This window comes from Apiospora kogelbergensis, assembly GCF_038363985.1.
Source record: "Apiospora kogelbergensis strain CBS 113332 chromosome Unknown utg000003l_segment0_segment0, whole genome shotgun sequence".
In the NCBI taxonomy this organism is placed as follows: Eukaryota; Fungi; Ascomycota; class Sordariomycetes; order Amphisphaeriales; family Apiosporaceae; genus Apiospora; species Apiospora kogelbergensis.
This window is the reverse complement of record NW_027117420.1, coordinates 2,379,175-2,395,858: the sequence shown is the minus strand read 5'-3', so window position 1 is coordinate 2,395,858 and position 16,684 is coordinate 2,379,175. Positions and strand designations below refer to the sequence as shown.

Here is a 16,684-nt window from a genome sequence, read left to right as displayed (position 1 = left end):
GAGGGGAGATGGGGGGTTATTCACTAGTGTTTGGTTACCTCCTCTGTAGTGTGTGCGTACGGATGGTAGTGGGAAATGTGTACTGCTGCCACTATGAGAAAACGTGGCAGAGGAGACTCTGAGGAGGACAGGGCAAAAGTATATCTGACAGGCGCCCAAGATTCAGCCAGGTCGCATGCGGGTTGGGTATGGTGGTAGTATCGGGTATCGGGCATCCAACAGAGGAGTAGTAGTCGTCAAGAGAAACAGAGGATGATGTCGTCGTACACATCCCGGCACGGTTCTGTCTCCCCCATTTTCTGTCAACCCCGCCGTAAACCGTGCCCTCTAGCCCTCTAGCCAATAAAACATGGGGCTGCAAGCGGCCATGCAATTCCATAGGCAATCTCCCATTTCGTTACTCAAGCAGGATGACGTAACGCCATGTCCTGGGTACATTGTGGTGGAAACCGGCATTGCGGCATGCATATGTACATACATACATACCTACAACTATGTACTCCTCCACCTCTCCCCATCATGGATCGCGCCGGATGAGCAACTGGATTCGCCAGGGAAATGGCCCCATACGCATTCACGATAAACTATTACTAGTAGTATGCACATACATACATATATAACCCCATTATGGATAGAAACATGATCTGCAGCTCACATTTGACCCATTAGCTGCATTCAGTATATACACTCTACGAGTCTAGGCCTTGCCGGAGTAAAGGCTTTAAGCTCACTATACTATTACAACCAACGACTGGAAATATAATCTTGTCGCTGTCTACGACTTGCTGCTTGGTTGCTACCTGCTGGAAGTCCCGTTCACCTCCCAGCCCATGCTATCATCGAACCACCTGCCCAACGCCGCGCCATGTGAATGCCCATTCGTAAAAGCCCGTAATCTTTTTGCACAGAAAACAAAATACACAGAGTAGCAGTCACCCACTTGAACAATAACAACCACACACCCACACACATTAATAGAGAGAGAGAGAGAGAGAAAGAGCATCGGACCATTATCCCCTCTCCAAGTAAGGAAAGCCCCCTAATCACACAACAGCGATCACTGACTAAATGATCAATTCCCCTACTATCCATCCATCATCAATCAATAAGCAGGCCCGTTCGGTGGAGCCTGGTCAAACTAACCCCTCAGCATCCCATCCTACTGTTTCTGAGAGGCGGGCGTGGTACCAACAGTACCAGCAGGCTCGGTTGCCTTGAGCTTGCCTCTGCGCCTCGGCGGCGGTGCTTGCGGCGGCAGCCGTTTGGTTGCTGCCACTGTCCCATTCGCGTTCGCATTGATGTGGACCACCGGTTGCGCAAACGGCTTTCCATGCCTCGACTTGGGCACTTCGGGCAATGCCTTCTTCGGCTTCTGTGGCAATGGCAATGATTCCTTGGTCGCCGCGACCGCTGGCGAAGCCGCCTCCACATCCCCATCATTGGTGCTGCCTCCTGCTGCATTTGTTGCTGTCGCCGGTGTCGTCATATCCTCCGGCGAGGATGGCTGCGCATGGCTGCTCTCCACTTGCTCGTCTGTACTGAGCTCGGCCTTCCGGCTAGGCGTCTGCACCCCGGGCTTCTCCGTCACCGCCGCCACATCAACAACACTAATCTTGCTGCCTGCGTCCTGCGGCTCGAGACTAATCCCTAGCAGTCTGCCGGTGGCCTCACCCGCAGATTCATCATCGGGCAGCCAGCTGACCTTCCGCACGCGATCTACCAGTCGCATGGTCGTCTCATCCGCCGGTGCAAAGTGCGCATTTCCCGCGCCGGACAATATCTTAAGCACCTTGGCAATGTGGTCTTCCTTGTAATAGGGCGGCTGGCTCAGCTGCGTGTGCGCGAGCAGCGGGTATAGCACGCGCAGATAGGTATGGCGCAGCGACATCAGCTCGTAGGGCAGGTCGAGGAGGTTGCGTATTATAACGTCGAGAAGGACGCGGAGGTCGTTGGTGTAAAAGTATTCGTACGTTGCCTTGGTCGTGAACAGTAGATAGAGCAGCTTCAGTATCAGCAATTGCAGCGCCGTCTCGGTCTCGCGATTGAGGAGGAGGATCAGGTTCTCGCCAAAGGTCCGGAATTGCGGCCCGTACAGACACAAACACTTGACGACCCTGTTCGTTAGCAGCAATGCGCTGGCCGAGGTAGGGTCTGCCGCGGCCGCAGTGGAGGCGACCATGTACTGCTCGTTCAAGATGAGTAGAACCTTGATGATGGCATAGTTATAGGGATCATGGGCGTCCTCGGAAAGCCCCTCGATGAGTTGGAAGAGGTAAGCCACAAAGCCGTCATCGACCTGCATAAGATCTTCGGGGCGCAATCTCTCGAAGCGAGGCATCTCGTACATGAGTTCCAGGAGCAGACGGTAGAGTCTGGGGTCGTCATCCCTGTGGCCGTTCATCAACTCCAGCAAACGGTGAAAGCATCCCTCGTTGACCATTTCGCGGTAGGTAGTCTCGTCGCCGCGTCCGTCCAGCAGGAGGAAGCTCGCAATGGCGTAGAGAGAGGCGGTTTCGTCCTCCTGCAACATGCTGTATATTATCTGCGTGCGTACATAATGGGGGTCGGTATGATATAAGGGGCTGTTGAGCAGCCTGTCGGAGCAGGTGAATACGTCGTCTTCGGATTGGGAGAAGTCTTGTCGGCATTTGGAAGCAAGGTCGAGCCAGCGGCGCAAAGCGTCATCGACGGATTCGTGGTTGTGGGCGAAGTAGGTCTGGGAAAGGAGCTCGTTTAGTTCTGCAGGTTGGCCAAGGTCAGCTATCATTCGATGGCAAAGAGTGCGAGCAAAGGATAGCGATGCGCACCGTCCCATAGTTGTTCCTCAGTCTCTATGGTGTAGACGATGTCCGATTCCTCCATGGCGGGCTACTTCAGGGGAGATTGCGCGGGCTCGAGAGCGGGGCAAGCATCACGAGAATATGTCGAATATGTCCTGCAGTGGAAGTCCGGGGTTTGGGTAGGAGGCGAGAGGACTGGATCAGCCAGACAAAAAGAGTGGCCTTCAAGGACGATGAACTCTCGGTGGGAGGGGTTTCGTGCCTGAAGAACATGGACATGTATGACGGGTCTATAATCACATTGTGCGAATCGAATACGGCAATATCTCTGCACAACTCTTGTGGCTGATTTGGTTCTCTCCAAAGTACTATTATTGCTTTGATGTCTGGGCCAGGTATCGATGAATGGGTGTCTTGTTTCAAATTGGCGTGATACGATTGTGACGAGGCTGGTTATTACTGGATCCATTGATTGATAGGCCACATACCAAATGCGGGAGGCGGGGCTACGTGGTGGGTTAGGGGGGACTGGCTGATGCTAAATCCATATGGCACCACCTGCACCGCATCTGGATATATGTATGTATGTACGTATGTACACTGTTCTTCCATACGGAAAGCAGCGGGGTAAAAGTGGTATTCAATATGTAGGTTTTTTCTTTTTAGTCCATCGCTAGTACAGTTCTAATGAGCAAGGGCCAATGCAACGGCGGTCCAAGCAATAATCTTGCTTGCTGCTCTTCGACGTTAAAGCAAGAGTCTAATGATGGCCTCTTGCCACCTCACAATATCAACCAACCTGCACAACAGTAACTAGGAGTTGTTGAACAGGCTGGCCACGTCCTCCAGCCCCTGTTCTCCATTGGCTGCCGAGTCAACGCTCGGGGCCGTCATGAACTGCTGTGCCAATCTGCTCCGTGAGGGCTTCTTGGATGAAGGCTTTTGGATGTTGATGCTCTTGGCGAGCTTACCCATTTCCGAGATGCTGACCCCCTTCAAGTCTTTGAGCAGCTCCAAGATGTGCCCGCGTTGGTTGCGTGAGTTGCTGGACTTGAGCACCTCGCGCAATACTCGGTCAATCTCGCTGGGCTTAATGTTTGGCAAAGACAGCAGTATATCTCGCGGTGTAGAAGTCAACGGGGCGTAGTAGGCTATGATAGTCGCAATGAGTGCTGCAAGGTCTTTCTGGAGGTCGACAAAATACGGCTCGTGAATTGAGGTGATGCATGCCTTCAAAACGTTCGACGAGATATATTCGCGAATCGTAGATGCTGTTGATGCTGGAATTGCTTCTTCGGGCTCGCTTTTTACCGTCATCGTTCATGTTGGCGGCGAGCTGCGACTCGCTGGCCTCAGTGGCCATGAACTCCCCTGGGATGGTTCGAAACACGCGGAGCATGATGCTACAGCACCTCGTGTCGCGCACACGGATTGCATGCGTGCAAAAAAGGAGAAGGGGCTCCAGTATGGTCGAGTGTGACAGGCAGAATTTCCGAAGTGAAAGATATTTGCGCTTTGGTTGTAGCACCGTGTCCGGTACCGGGTCATCTATGTCAAGATTAGAGTCTGAGCACGCATGGATCTCGTTCAGCTTACTCGTACGAGCCGGGTCTAAGAAGTCGGCTACCATCATGACGGCAGTGTAGGTTAGTTGACGGAGAATGCTCTCGGCTTTCATCTCTTCTGTCAAGGCTTCGCCGCCAGCCCGACTCCCTGTTGCTCCCCTTGTCTCTCCCACTCCAAATTGACCTTGGTATCCATCTGTTGGAACGTAGAGGCTAGAAGCGGAGGTAGGAAATGGCCACGGAGTTGGACAGGACAGTTATCGACCAGGTACCTGACCAAGTTCAGGAGATTGATCATCTGGTGAGAAGATAAACTGTGGCAGTCAGCAAGCAGCGCATGCGCAAGGGGTCCCGGCAGTTCGCTAAAGCCGTAGAACTGCATATCCAGACGACTCATGCAGTATATCACTGCGTAAACCGACTCCCGGACAAAACGAATGGTGCCTCTGATGGTGGAGGCAAGTCCTTCGAAAGTGAGCTTCTTATCAACCACTCTGGCGTAGAAGTCATCTTTAGTTCCTTCCGAGATTCCAGCTTGCCAAAAACGGTCAGTAAGGACACGACCGACGATACTCTGCATCTCTGTTGGGAGGCCTGTCCAGTTTCCTGCGCTGTGAGAGGCATGGGCATAGCTGAGAAACTTCAAGAGTTCTGGCAAGATCGCAGGGAAAGCGTCTTGCCACAACTCGCAAGAGGTATCGTAAGGGCCAGTCCCTTTTTCAACCTTATCAATCGAGCAACTCAGGAAAGATTTGGTCGGTCGTAAGGGAAGCGCTGCCTGCCTATCCTCGAGCTCATTCTGGAGGGCTTGGCCTTCGGCATCTAGCGCCACCGAGCCCCAGTCGTTGATTTCGTGAACATGATTCCGAGCCAAATAATTCTGAGCTTTGTCGAGTCCCATCATCTGACAGAAGCTTTCATATGATGACAAGGCTTGCTTCAGGTCCTCGTTCTGCCATTGCGCCTTGATAGGCTGTAAGAAACCACTAAGCTTCTCGAGTTTCATGGCTTTTTCAACTCGATCCGACCGATGGATTATGGTGAAGAGAAATGTTTGGTATGTTATCTGCCGCTTCTCGTCCAGCGTTCCTGACGCTACCATCTCGCCGACTTTCGACGAGATTTGATCGTAGACGTTGAGAAGATGGTCCGGCATCTTAACCGCGAGTCTTTGTAGTTCGACCATGCTCTCTGACTGCAAGTCCTTAACGGCGTCTGTATACGCTCGGTGTTCCGGCTGCGTTGCTGGCCATGTTACCAAGATGTGCTCCAATACCTTAAGCATGAAAGTCGGTTTTCGATCAAGTGCAGTCGTGGAGAATGCCACAAGTAACTGAAGGATACGTTTCCTAATTAAGGGATCCTCGAACTTCTTGGTCAACAACTGCTCAGCCCACGACTCAAGGCTGGCCTCTACCGCGGACACGTCCCCTTCGTTCAACTCAGTAGCCGATCTCGCTCTCCATTTGCAAAAGCCTTTCAGGGCAGCCTCAATGACAGTAGCCCGTGCATCGGCGCGCAGCGAGGCGGTTGAGAATTTCGTATAAGTTGCGGGGTTGAAGGAGGATTGGCCATCGTAGAGATTGTCAAGAATAGGCTGTGCATTACCCAGAATGTGAGTAATGGCGTCGACGGGCTTGTGACGAACGACACCCTCAATCACCTGGCAACTATATCGACGGTAATTTCCAAGGAAGGCATGCCTCTCTGGTAAGGTATCGGTATCTTCAAGAAGGAACAAGAATGTGGGGTCTTGGGTGTCTTCGGGCAAGTTTTCGTACCGGAACTGACGAGCACTACAAACATCCAGTAACGGACCAATGAGCTCCGGTGTCTGCGCAATGTTAGGGCCCAGATGTTGCTGGTTCAACAGTCTTGTCCAGGTCACAAGCACAGGGATCGAAACTATCAAGCTTGGGCTCTGTGTAACCAGTAGTAAGAGCTGCAAAAAAGGCTGGCAGGTCGACCCGCCCATCGTTCATGGGCAAGACCTGCCATCGCCGATCAATGTAATTGGCAACAAAAGAAATCAGCTCCGAGAGCTTCTTGCCAAATTGGTATTTGTCATCGTCTATATCTTCGGCATCGACCTGGGACCATTCGAACAGCTGCCGGAAGAGTTCGGCATACTTGTGGTCATAAAGGGGCACGACCAGGTCCAGAAACTCTTGGTCCACAAAGCTGGTCCTAGAATAGAGTGAATGCATTGCATCAAGAGCGGCCTGTCAAAGTGTCAATTTTGTATGGGAAAGAGCATATCAGCATATTTAAGAGGTTTACCTTTTGTACGGCAAGATGGGGCGCACGAAGCCCGTCGCACATGACACCCACGCAGCCTGTAGCCGTGGCAGCATACGGGACCACCCAGGGCATGAGCGAATAGAGCACAGCGAATGCGCGAACGGCACAATTACGCAAGTCGGCGTTGTTCTGTAAGTCCATGGACAGGCACTGACGCAGGAGGACGGTAATTCTCCCCAGCCAGCCTTCTTCGCCGCAACGGACATTAGGGCCGGCCTTGCGTTCGGGGAAATGTTCGACCAAGACGGCAGCGGGAGTGAATATTTCAACGGCCGCCTTGCTAAGGATGCCTTCACGGATTGCAACGACGGCGTCGTCTCCATTGAAAATCTCGTCGGAGAGCGTTTCGAGTATGAGTAGGACAAGCTCCTGGTGTACCGCCGAGTCTGGCACCTGCCAGAGCTGGACCAGCATCGCGTCCATGTCCATCCAGCCATTCTCGTCTGCCCAACTGCGTTTCGTGACCTCGACCCATAGCACGGCGATCTTGTTTCGCAGGTAGACGGGGTCGTCTCGAGATATCGACCGCGAAAGCTCGAGGACCCAGTTGCGCAGCGCGACTGCTTGGTCGGGTGTGTACTTTGCCCACTTGTGTTTGATAGCATGCTCGAGTAGCGACAGAGCGTAGTGTCGTACGACTGGCGACTGGGACTTGTCGGCGGCCAGAGTGTAGCCGTGGAATGGGGCTTCTTCGGAATCCTTGACTTCCTCGAGGAATCTCTGGGCTTCTTGGCGTGTATCGTTGTTAGAATATGGATTGTGGACGAGCTGGAGGGCTTCTTGGATCCGGGGAATGACAGCGCCGTTCGCGGCTGTGCCCACCATCCCCATGTTGCCGTTGACCTGTGGCGCCGTGGACATGATGAGGGAAAGCTATGTAAGGGTATAGCTCGCGCGAGTCTTGGTTCGGCGTTTGATGACGGACGATCTTGGAGGGGTGGGCAGGAGTTCTTTCTGTTGATCCACCAGGGCGGCCAGTCAGTTACGAGATGTTTGTCTTAAGTGCGAGTCATCAGGTAAGAATGACGGGGAAGAATGCCTCGTAGATAGTAGTATGCAATTCGGCGACAGGCCAGGCCAGGCCAGAAAGAAAGAAAGAAAGAAAGAAAAATGCAGGCGGTCAGAAATAATACCGACCAAGCAAAGTGAAGTGACGTGTGTGGTTAGGGAGGGGGGGCCGTCTGGGCGAGGGGACGAATTATTTTGATTTAGATGACTTGGACTGGCTCGGTATATCCAGATGAATGAGAAAGCAAGCGCGCTTTGCCTTCCTTCAGGTTGCCCACGATTACCTTAGACTTACACCCTTACCTTTTACCTTAGCTCCGAGCCCCACTTTACCCAACTGCAATCCGAAGCTACGGCCTTTCCTGGCCTAGCAGCCTAGGTAGGCAAGGCCTTTTGGCTTCTGGCCTGGCGTGCTGGAAGTCAGCTAACTTTAGTGGTTGACCCTGGCTGCCAGCCCCAGCTCCCAGCTGTCTGTTGCGCTGTGCGTATGTGCGTGTTTTCTTAGTCGACACATCCATTGGCGTTGCATGTAATGTAACTGGCCGACTGAATATCCATCTGATCAGGCATTGAAGGGTGGAGCATCAAACGGGCGTTCGTTGGGTAGCACAGAAGAAGTCGGCCTTGAGAGCAAACACCCCAAATGGTGCTTGAGCCCAAACAAGAGATAAACCAACCCTGAACGGGATGCTTATAGCCTCGCTGTGTGAGTGTAGTCTAATATAAGTATGTAGAAATATGTTATCCGAGTGTGTTATGTACTGCTGCTACTACCCTAAACTGAAAACACAAGTCATCTCTCGTTATACCAGGTAGACTGCGGTTTTAGTATGCCTACTAGCGCATTTTAAGTATATGGTATCAGATCAGCGTGGTCTTTCCCTGCTATGACAGGAAAGTCCATGCAAATCTAAGCAGCACTGGTATGGCGCGAATCGACATCTTTGCAGCTGGCTTCTACGCCCCTTTTTGCAGCCTATATGTATATATGATATATAATCAATACGTAGAACTGCCAGTGAGGTAAAATGTCGAACGTTCGATACTTACATTCACTGGATATGTCTGTATGCCTTGTCAGGACTAACACAAAACAGGGTGTACCAAAGCAACACGCATATGTTATGTACGTGGAAGCACCCAAAAGCAAATAAGCTTGTCATAAAAGCTGGTGGAGACAACCTTCAGCTCTCTTCCCGCTGCCTCGGAGCCTGGCTGAAAGTCGCTGCCATAGTTCATGCTCTTGTGCTCCTCGAAGCGTGCGACAACCTCAGCTTCGCACTCCTCCGGCTTTGAGCTCCCCGTGATCCTCAAAACTCGCGACCCAGCATGCATGCAAGAAGCCAAGACGATAGCTTCCCAGCGATCATCTGGCTGCCTCGTCAAGCTCACAAGCTTTAGCCTCCAGACACCACCGTCAAGGTTGGTCTCTTGTAGTAACTGGGCTCTCATGGCTATTGTGTTGGGGCTGGACTCATAGGCTGCATAGATCCGGAAGTTGTCGTCGTAGCTGCCTGTAAGTACGACTCTGGCGTTGTTTTCGAATGTGATGTCCAATGGCAAAATAGCCGTCACCCCCGCACCATGCCCTTTGGTCTTGATAGCATGCGCAACCGTCTCGAGAGGCGATGTGCCGTCCTGTAAACTGCAACTGGTCTGTAACAGCATGGAGTCATCACCGCCCGAATAGATTGTGAAGCATCTTTGGTCAACTGTCTCATACAAAACGGGAGAAATCGCGACGGTCCAGGCCTCTAATGTGTGCACGAGCACAGCCTCCTCACTCGCCTCAATGATGTTCCAAGCATCATCAACCCGGAATACGTGTACCTCGAATGTCGATGTAGTGACGAAGATCAGATCCGGCAATATAGGATGCCAGCAGCAGGATAGGAAGAGAGTATTCCCACCCCCACCTAAAGGTTGATGGGTAGCAAGCTCGGTTAAGGTTACAATCGCGTCCCCTGACGGGGCCTCCAATCTGAAGAAAGACAATGTCCCAGTACTTGACACGACAGCCATGACATCAGAAGTATCCTTCTGGGGATGGAAATGCAGGTCCAAAATGGCTGAAGGCTGTTGTACGGTCTGGATGCGCTGACTGCATTGGGTACCACGAGACAGTCAGACCAAATGCAGGAGATTGTGAGGCCAGGGTTTGCTTACACCTCGTCGTCGTCGTCTAACTGGAAAACAACAAGGCTCCCATTGCGGGTTTGGCTCTGGCGCGCAGCTACCTGGGTGGTATCATCGCCATCGGAATCCGCATCTCGGTCGCCAGTAGGCCCCTCCTCTTTCTGTAGATTGTAAGTGCCCACGACAAAGTACCGCGGACTGGCTGGACAGAACTCAATGCAGCTTGGAGGGAGATCAAGCGTCAAAGACTGCCGGGGATGTATGGGCTGGGCTTGTTCCATGTCGAAGACACGGCGTAGGACCAGTACACAGTACAGCCAAGAAGAATGGATGGAAGTTGGTTGATTGATTTTGTGACCCTCCTCTCGACCCCCACCTGGCAGTGGCAGGGCTTACCACTTAGCCGGTCGCCCAGCTGCTTGCTGCCCGCTTGATTGGGTTTCTGGGTCGGTCCCCTGCTTTAGCGCAAGCGCAGGACGCATGCATGGGCTGAGCTGCCGCGAACGGACGGCGATCTGCATTGCATCGAGTACATAGGCCTAAGGCTCGGGGCCTTGGGCCAGCGAAACCCAGCTTCTGGTATGACCTCACCCTGGAAATCAGTCACATTTGTCTCTTCCCTTCCCCGGGATTCGGCAGGCTACTTGTACCGGACAACCTGCTGGGAGAGCAGAAAAGGAAAAAAGAAAGAACTACGTAAAACGGGCGTATGCATGGACAACTACGCTCGTCATATTTGCTATTCAGATCGCTCAACCGTTGGTTAATTTGACAGATTGTCTCGTTTCATTTTCCCGCTCCCTCAATTCTGAATCCCGCCATTCACTGTATCGTTGATGTTTGTACGAACCGACTTGCGACTGCTACCCATTCTTGGCCCGCTCTCACACTTTCAGATCGATCTGCGTACGCAAAAAATGGATTCCGGGGATGAGTCAGATTTCTATGGTATCCCTAGTCCCGTTATCTTTCCTTACTCTAGTTAACCGCCAAGGGCATCATCCACTAACAAGATCCCCAGGCGGCGAGGAAACGGCCAAAGAACTCGAAGAGAGGGTTGATAGCTTCAACATCCAAGACTGGTGGGAGCAGCGGAAGCACGTTCAGTCGGCTCTACGGCTCCAAGCCATGCGGCAGCCCCAGAACAACGGCAACAAAGCGCATCTGCACAACCCTTACGAGGGCTGCGCGTACGCCTGGCAGCTGACAGAGACAGTGGACGCGTTCCTGGAGCGGCTGCCTCCCGCCACGACGGACGAGTCAGAGTCGTGCCCATGTATTTTCATTTGCAACCCCTGGATCGAACGCACGCCCAAGGTCCAAGCCCATAACCAGCATGTCCGCGGTAGCGAGAACGAGGGCCCCGAGGAGGATAAGACGGACCTTCCGCGCTTCCTCGCCGGCGGCAGCGAGCGGCTGGGCATGGTCGCCGCGTTCGCTGACTTCATGAAGACGTCGTCCAAGTCCAAGACGGCTGTCGCGCGCGAGGTCAACAAGGCCGGTCGCGAGGCGACGGGCGACCTCCTTGACCTGGCCCTCAACCTTCACGTCAGGTGTGGCAAGTGGATGATATTTTGCCCCGTCCACAGCGTCGATGAGACCTGGGCGCTTGTGGCCAAGGCTACCGCCAACAACGAGCTCGGCATCGCGGCCAAGGTGGCCCCCGCGGTCCACCGTCGATCAGAGGACGGAACGTCTCATCTGTGTTTACACGGCCGATTTTAGCGACAAGGAAGATGTGCATAGAGTGGCTGGCAAACTCAAGCAGTTTGGCCTCGCCCAGCCCCACGGGAGACCCCTTTACTATAAACCAGGTCAGTCGTTCTGCGTACAAATGGCTAGATGGACCTCTAAACTGACAAGAGTAGATTGCTATACATACTTGGGCATCGGCTCCAATAACGCCTGGGGCATTAAGGCCTCCATCTATAATACATCGGAGATGTTAGGCAAATCCTAAGATGGGCCCGAGGGTTGCGTAAGGGGAAGCTAATGCTCAAGAAGCTCCTTGCAAATTTGTTTGAGATACCCTTGCTTTTCCCGAGCCAGTTGATTTTGTCGAGGGGACGAGGTGCTGAAAAGCTACGGAGTAAGAAGATTAGTCTGCTGAATGGAATATCAAACACATGTTCTTGATAAAAATGTTGCAACTTCCAGGGAAGCGTAGGGCGATGCAATTATCAATAGGTACTCAGTTCCTCATCGAACCGATAATGCTAAACTCCGCTATCTGGGCCAACCCTACGAATGCAACTCCCCAACGCCGGCAAATGCTATCTCCTGCATAAGTCATATGCCCAACACAATAATGGCTTCCATCCTGCCGTCTTCGTGGGCGTTCGATGGGACCCCGGCCCTGATTTATAAGCGCTGACCTGTTCTAAGCCCTCGAACTTAAGCTTTGTTGGTTGAGAAATCCCAAACGGCCTTCACGGATCATGACAGTACTGTTCAAGATCTGGTAGAAGGTCCTGGACTTCCAGGAAATGTTACACCTTCGGCTACATAAGGATTTGCTTATCGTGGAGACCCTCATACAAGGTTGAAACTGCGGAGTCTGCGATTCTTAACGATTATTAGCGTTTGCGCGTAGTAATGCCTTAATCTATTATAGTTATAATAGAGAAGTTGCATACAAGAACGTTCATGTGACATCCCGCTGATTAGCCGTAGTGGGATAGCAGTTGGAGCGGGATAATAGCTGGGGCGATATAGCAGCTGGTATAGCAGCCTGGAGTAGGATAATATCTGGAGAGAGTTGGAAGGAATTAACCAGGGCTGAATCACTGGAGAAAAGCAGGTAGTTGCAGATAATGATAGCCGGCAAGGCGTGTGGTTTCTGCGTCTCCCTCTGCGTAGCTTCTCCAGGAAGGTATCCGCCTGAACCTTGTTCAATGGATCGCTGAGCTGAGGCGGTTCGTTCATCCCGCCCATTCCCGTTCTCTTAGTTAGTTAAACTGGCGGGTTGAAGTTCCTCTGGGCCCGCGCCACCAGCGGCTGCGGCGGTTGTGCTTGCACTTTCAAGGGGCAGCAGCGGAGGCGGCGGCTTCATCGATGCCTTGAGTAGCAGGACAAGCCGGTATGCGCTGTTACCATTGAGGTAGTACCGATGCAGTTTTTTCGATCGTAAAAAGCCGAGGCGCTCGTAAAGCCGCATGGCCGCCGTGTTGGTCTCTTCAGTCTCCAGCACCACCTCGTCCGCGTTTCGGCTGGCCATGGCGTCGATGGCCATCTTGACGAGTGCCGTGGCAATCCCTTGACCTCGATATGCGGATGATACGGCTAGCATGGCGATGTAGCCTCGATGCGTGGCGGGCGAGTGGGAGGCATGGTGCTCGAGCTTGCAGATGATGACGCCGATGAGCGAGCCGTCAGCTGGGTGCAATGCCTGGTAAAACCCATGTCTACGTCAGCTAAGCCAGTTCGTCCCGTGCTGTCCCGTTTAACTGTATCTCTCTCTTTCCCTCTTTGGAAATATGCAAGAGGTCATCAAGACCCGAGGTTTGGGGCTAGGAGAAGAGGGCTGAACTGGAATGTTGCTGACCATGTAACACAAGTGAGCCCATTGGTACAGAAAGTAGCGATATACGTAGATGCTGTAGGGCTCGCTGAGATCCTTGGAGATCAGGGCGCGGATGGTGGGTAAATACTGTTCCTCGAGGCCATGTTCGTATTGGATGTACCGTAGTTTGTCAGGCAGCTCGGTCGTGCGTGTTGCTGTTTCCATCGTACCCGTCGATCGGGTATGGTGAGGGTGGCAGGGGAAATGAGTTTTGGGTTACTACTGCATTCACTCCCGGTGAAATGCCCCGCGTCTCTGAAATGGTCGACAACCGAATGCTTTTGTGCTTGGCTAATTTCTCACAATGCGAATATCATAGCAAGCTCACATTGAGTTGCGGGCTCGTTTTCGGAGGCGGCAGGCGGGGAGGGAAGAAGCGAGGAAAAGCCAGAAAGAAAAGGTCGAGTCGGTCTTACGTGTCAGTGTCAAATGATCCCGTACACGTTGCACACAGCCAATATGACTTCACCACGAAACTGGCTGACGGAGATTGGAATGGAGAAGCCACAGCCGCCTATGCTTCGGTAAGCACCAGAGTTCTGACCAGAGCACTCAAGCCAAGCTGGCCAACCCACTTTCACATGTGACGGGACACTTCATGCATAGCAGCCAACACCACCAGCAAATCGGTCGCATGCTGACTGGAGATCCCATCTGATTTCTTGCATGACTGCGTCCCGTGGCCAAGTCGAGTTTCTTGCGATTAGCAACATGCATTAGTTAAATAGGTGGAATGACAGGCGCTGTAGCTTCCGTCGCAGTGCCGGCTTGTTTCGTTTCGGCCCATTTCGGTCTGGTTTTAGGTACATGCTATTCTGTAGCTCATTTTGCAGGTTTTGACGTCAGCATGTTTCGTGGGATTTCCATGCTACCTCAGCCCCGCGAAAAAAAAAATCGATGGCTCTCGCTTCCCATCACCCCAGTCTATCAGGACAGAGGCGTAAATTCTTTTTGTGTGTATGCAACTTGTGTCGTGATTGTGAGAGGGCATTCTCTAGGTAGTCGTGCGGTGTTTCACGATTCCCATAGCGACTGTGGGGTTTCGGAAGAGCTGCATTGTCGTTATTGCGTAGCGGGCGACCGACCGACCAACAACGATCACCACCTGTTTACAACACCCAACTCTGTGCACCCGCGCGCTTCCCGCCCTGCTGTGCAAACGATATCTACCTTGGCCGACATGTGTAGCATCGCTTAAGGCGATTCGAGGAAATTAATGATGGCTTCAGAACTTCGTCGGCGGGTGCTTAGCGGCGATGCGGCCTCCGAGCCGCCAACCCCCAATTCAGCGCGAGAGGACAGCCCCGTTAGGCCTGGGGACAAAGTCAAGGTGGTTCATCATATCGAGAAGTCAAAGACCCAGAAACGCAAGTCTACCCTGATCTTCTTGATAGGCGGTCTCTGCGGCCTCATCGCGGCTGGCTTCCTGGCCCAGAGCAACGATCTGATTGCGTTCCCCGAGTTTGGCGAGCTTAGCATGGACAGCTTCCTGGATGTTCTTCCAGCTGGCTTGACGAAAGAAATGAAGGATCTCATGGTTGGTTCTCCCAGTCTGTTTCCAAGCCTCCTCGGCTGTATCGATCTAATGTGCTGTGGCTCCAGAACGGCCAACGCAGTTACGCCGAAAGCTACGACGCCTTTTCCGTCGGCCTGAAGGCAAAGGGCCACGGCCTCCACGCCCATCATCCAATCATCATGGTCCCCGGGGTCATCTCTTCGGGGCTCGAGTCGTGGGGTACAGGCAACTCTTCCCGGCCATATTTTCGAAAGAGGTTGTGGGGCAGCTGGACGATGATGAGAGCGTTGGTCATGGACAAAGAGTCCTGGAAGAATCATATCATGTTGGACAAGGTGACGGGGCTTGATCCTCCTGGTATCAAATTGAGGGCTGCACAGGGGTTTGATGCAACTGATTTTTTTATAACGGGTTATTGGATTTGGAACAAGATCTTCGAGAATCTGGCCTCGATCGGTTATGATCCAACAAACTCCTTCACGGCCGCATACGACTGGAGGCTCTCCTACACAAATCTTGAGACGCGCGACCAATATTTCTCTCGCCTTCAGCTTCACATTGAGATGGCACACAAGTTCACCGGAAAAAGGCAGTCTTGGCGTCGCACAGCATGGGTGGCCAGGTCGTCTACTATTTCTTTAACTGGGTTGCTTCAGCCAAAGGTGGGAATGGCGGCGATAGCTGGGTCGACGACCACGTGGAGGCGTGGATCAACATTAGCGGGTGCATGCTTGGCGCGGCCAAGGACGTGCCCGTGTTGCTCTCCGGGGAAATGAGAGATACGGCGCAGCTTAGTGCCCTTGCTGTCTCTGCGTTGGACAAATTCCTCAGCAAGGACGAGAGAGCGGAGCTATTCCGCGCGATGCCCGGGATCTCGTCCATGCTACCCATGGGAGGCGATCGGGTTTGGGGAAACTTGACGTGGGCTCCAGACGACCGGCCAGGACAGGTGCATTCTTATGGCGCGGCTATGAACTTCCGCATGGGGATGAATTGGTCGACGCCGACTGCCAATTTCACCATGGCAGCGGCCAGGGCTTACTTGATGAACTCGACTGAGGAGTGGTATCGAAACCATTTGAAAGGAAGCTACTCAGACGGGATTGCTGATACAGCCGCCGAGGTAGAAGCCAATATGGACGATCCGGTCAAATGGATTAACCCGTTGGAGACGCGACTACCATTGGCCCCTAACCTGAAGATTTACTGCTTTTATGGCGTGGGAATACCGACAGAGCGGGCGTACTACTATCGGACGTCAGATGCGACCATGTTCACCAATCTCAGTATGACAATCGACACAGCCATGACGGTGGACGAAATCGACCATGGTGTGATCATGGGCGAAGGGGACGGCACCGTTAACCTTTTGAGCTCGGCATACATGTGCAACAGGGGATGGAAGATGAAGCGATACAATCCGGCCGGGGTCAAGTTGACGGTTTACGAGATGCCCCACGAGCCCGAGCGGTTTAGTCCCAGGGGAGGTCCCAACACGGCAGAACATGTGGACATCCTCGGACGCACGAGCCTCAACGACTTTGTGCTAAGGGTTGCGGCTGGCAAGGGGACACGATAGAGCCGAACGTTGTGAGCAACATACTTAAGTATGCGCCGAAAGTCAAAGTTTACGACGAAGACAGCGAGGTGTCGGACGAGCATCCTGAGCAAAACACCAACGTATAGAGTACGATTGGGCGGTGGCATCGGGCTGTCCTAGATTATATAGAGGCCATCCACTGGCCATGGTTTTGTTTGGAGTTGTTGGCCGGATTGAAGGCCTGGATTGCGGCGTACCTTTGTGAATAAAGCGGGC

At 52.9% G+C, this 16,684-nt stretch overlaps 7 protein-coding genes across 7 annotated transcripts; 3 read left to right on the top strand and 4 right to left on the bottom strand.

Moving 5' to 3' along the window:
- Positions 1–1,159: 1,159 nt before the first annotated feature.
- On the bottom strand, positions 1,160–2,862 carry PG998_005545 (uncharacterized protein; the record flags this gene model as incomplete). Its single annotated transcript, XM_066872363.1, has 2 exons — positions 1,160–2,739; positions 2,808–2,862. 2 exons carry the CDS (start codon positions 2,860–2,862, stop codon positions 1,160–1,162), a joined length of 1,635 nt encoding a protein of 544 aa, XP_066732460.1.
- Positions 2,863–3,593: 731 nt separating this feature from the next.
- PG998_005544 (uncharacterized protein) lies at positions 3,594–7,507 on the bottom strand (the record flags this gene model as incomplete). Its single annotated transcript, XM_066872362.1, has 6 exons — positions 3,594–4,051; positions 4,092–4,328; positions 4,377–4,558; positions 4,618–6,266; positions 6,337–6,567; positions 6,626–7,507. 6 exons carry the CDS (start codon positions 7,505–7,507, stop codon positions 3,594–3,596), a joined length of 3,639 nt encoding a protein of 1,212 aa, XP_066732459.1.
- A 1,269-nt stretch (positions 7,508–8,776) lies between these two features.
- On the bottom strand, positions 8,777–10,071 carry PG998_005543 (uncharacterized protein; the record flags this gene model as incomplete). Its single annotated transcript, XM_066872361.1, has 2 exons — positions 8,777–9,755; positions 9,821–10,071. The coding sequence occupies 2 exons, from the start codon at positions 10,069–10,071 to the stop codon at positions 8,777–8,779; spliced, it is 1,230 nt and encodes a 409-aa protein (XP_066732458.1).
- Positions 10,072–10,707: 636 nt separating this feature from the next.
- On the top strand, positions 10,708–11,515 carry PG998_005542 (uncharacterized protein; the record flags this gene model as incomplete). The annotated part of the gene is made up of 2 exons (XM_066872360.1): positions 10,708–10,771; positions 10,812–11,515. 2 exons carry the CDS (start codon positions 10,708–10,710, stop codon positions 11,513–11,515), a joined length of 768 nt encoding a protein of 255 aa, XP_066732457.1.
- Positions 11,516–12,734: 1,219 nt separating this feature from the next.
- PG998_005541 (acetyltransferase) lies at positions 12,735–13,517 on the bottom strand (the record flags this gene model as incomplete). The annotated part of the gene is made up of 2 exons (XM_066872359.1): positions 12,735–13,178; positions 13,335–13,517. The coding sequence occupies 2 exons, from the start codon at positions 13,515–13,517 to the stop codon at positions 12,735–12,737; spliced, it is 627 nt and encodes a 208-aa protein (XP_066732456.1).
- A 1,051-nt stretch (positions 13,518–14,568) lies between these two features.
- PG998_005540 (Phospholipid:diacylglycerol acyltransferase) lies at positions 14,569–15,006 on the top strand (the record flags this gene model as incomplete). The annotated part of the gene is made up of 1 exon (XM_066872358.1): positions 14,569–15,006. One exon carries the CDS (start codon positions 14,569–14,571, stop codon positions 15,004–15,006), a length of 438 nt encoding a protein of 145 aa, XP_066732455.1.
- A 472-nt stretch (positions 15,007–15,478) lies between these two features.
- On the top strand, positions 15,479–16,447 carry PG998_005539 (LRO1-a lecithin cholesterol acyltransferase-like gene- mediates diacylglycerol esterification; the record flags this gene model as incomplete). The annotated part of the gene is made up of 1 exon (XM_066872357.1): positions 15,479–16,447. The coding sequence occupies one exon, from the start codon at positions 15,479–15,481 to the stop codon at positions 16,445–16,447; it is 969 nt and encodes a 322-aa protein (XP_066732454.1).
- Between the last annotated feature and the right edge of the window lie 237 nt (positions 16,448–16,684).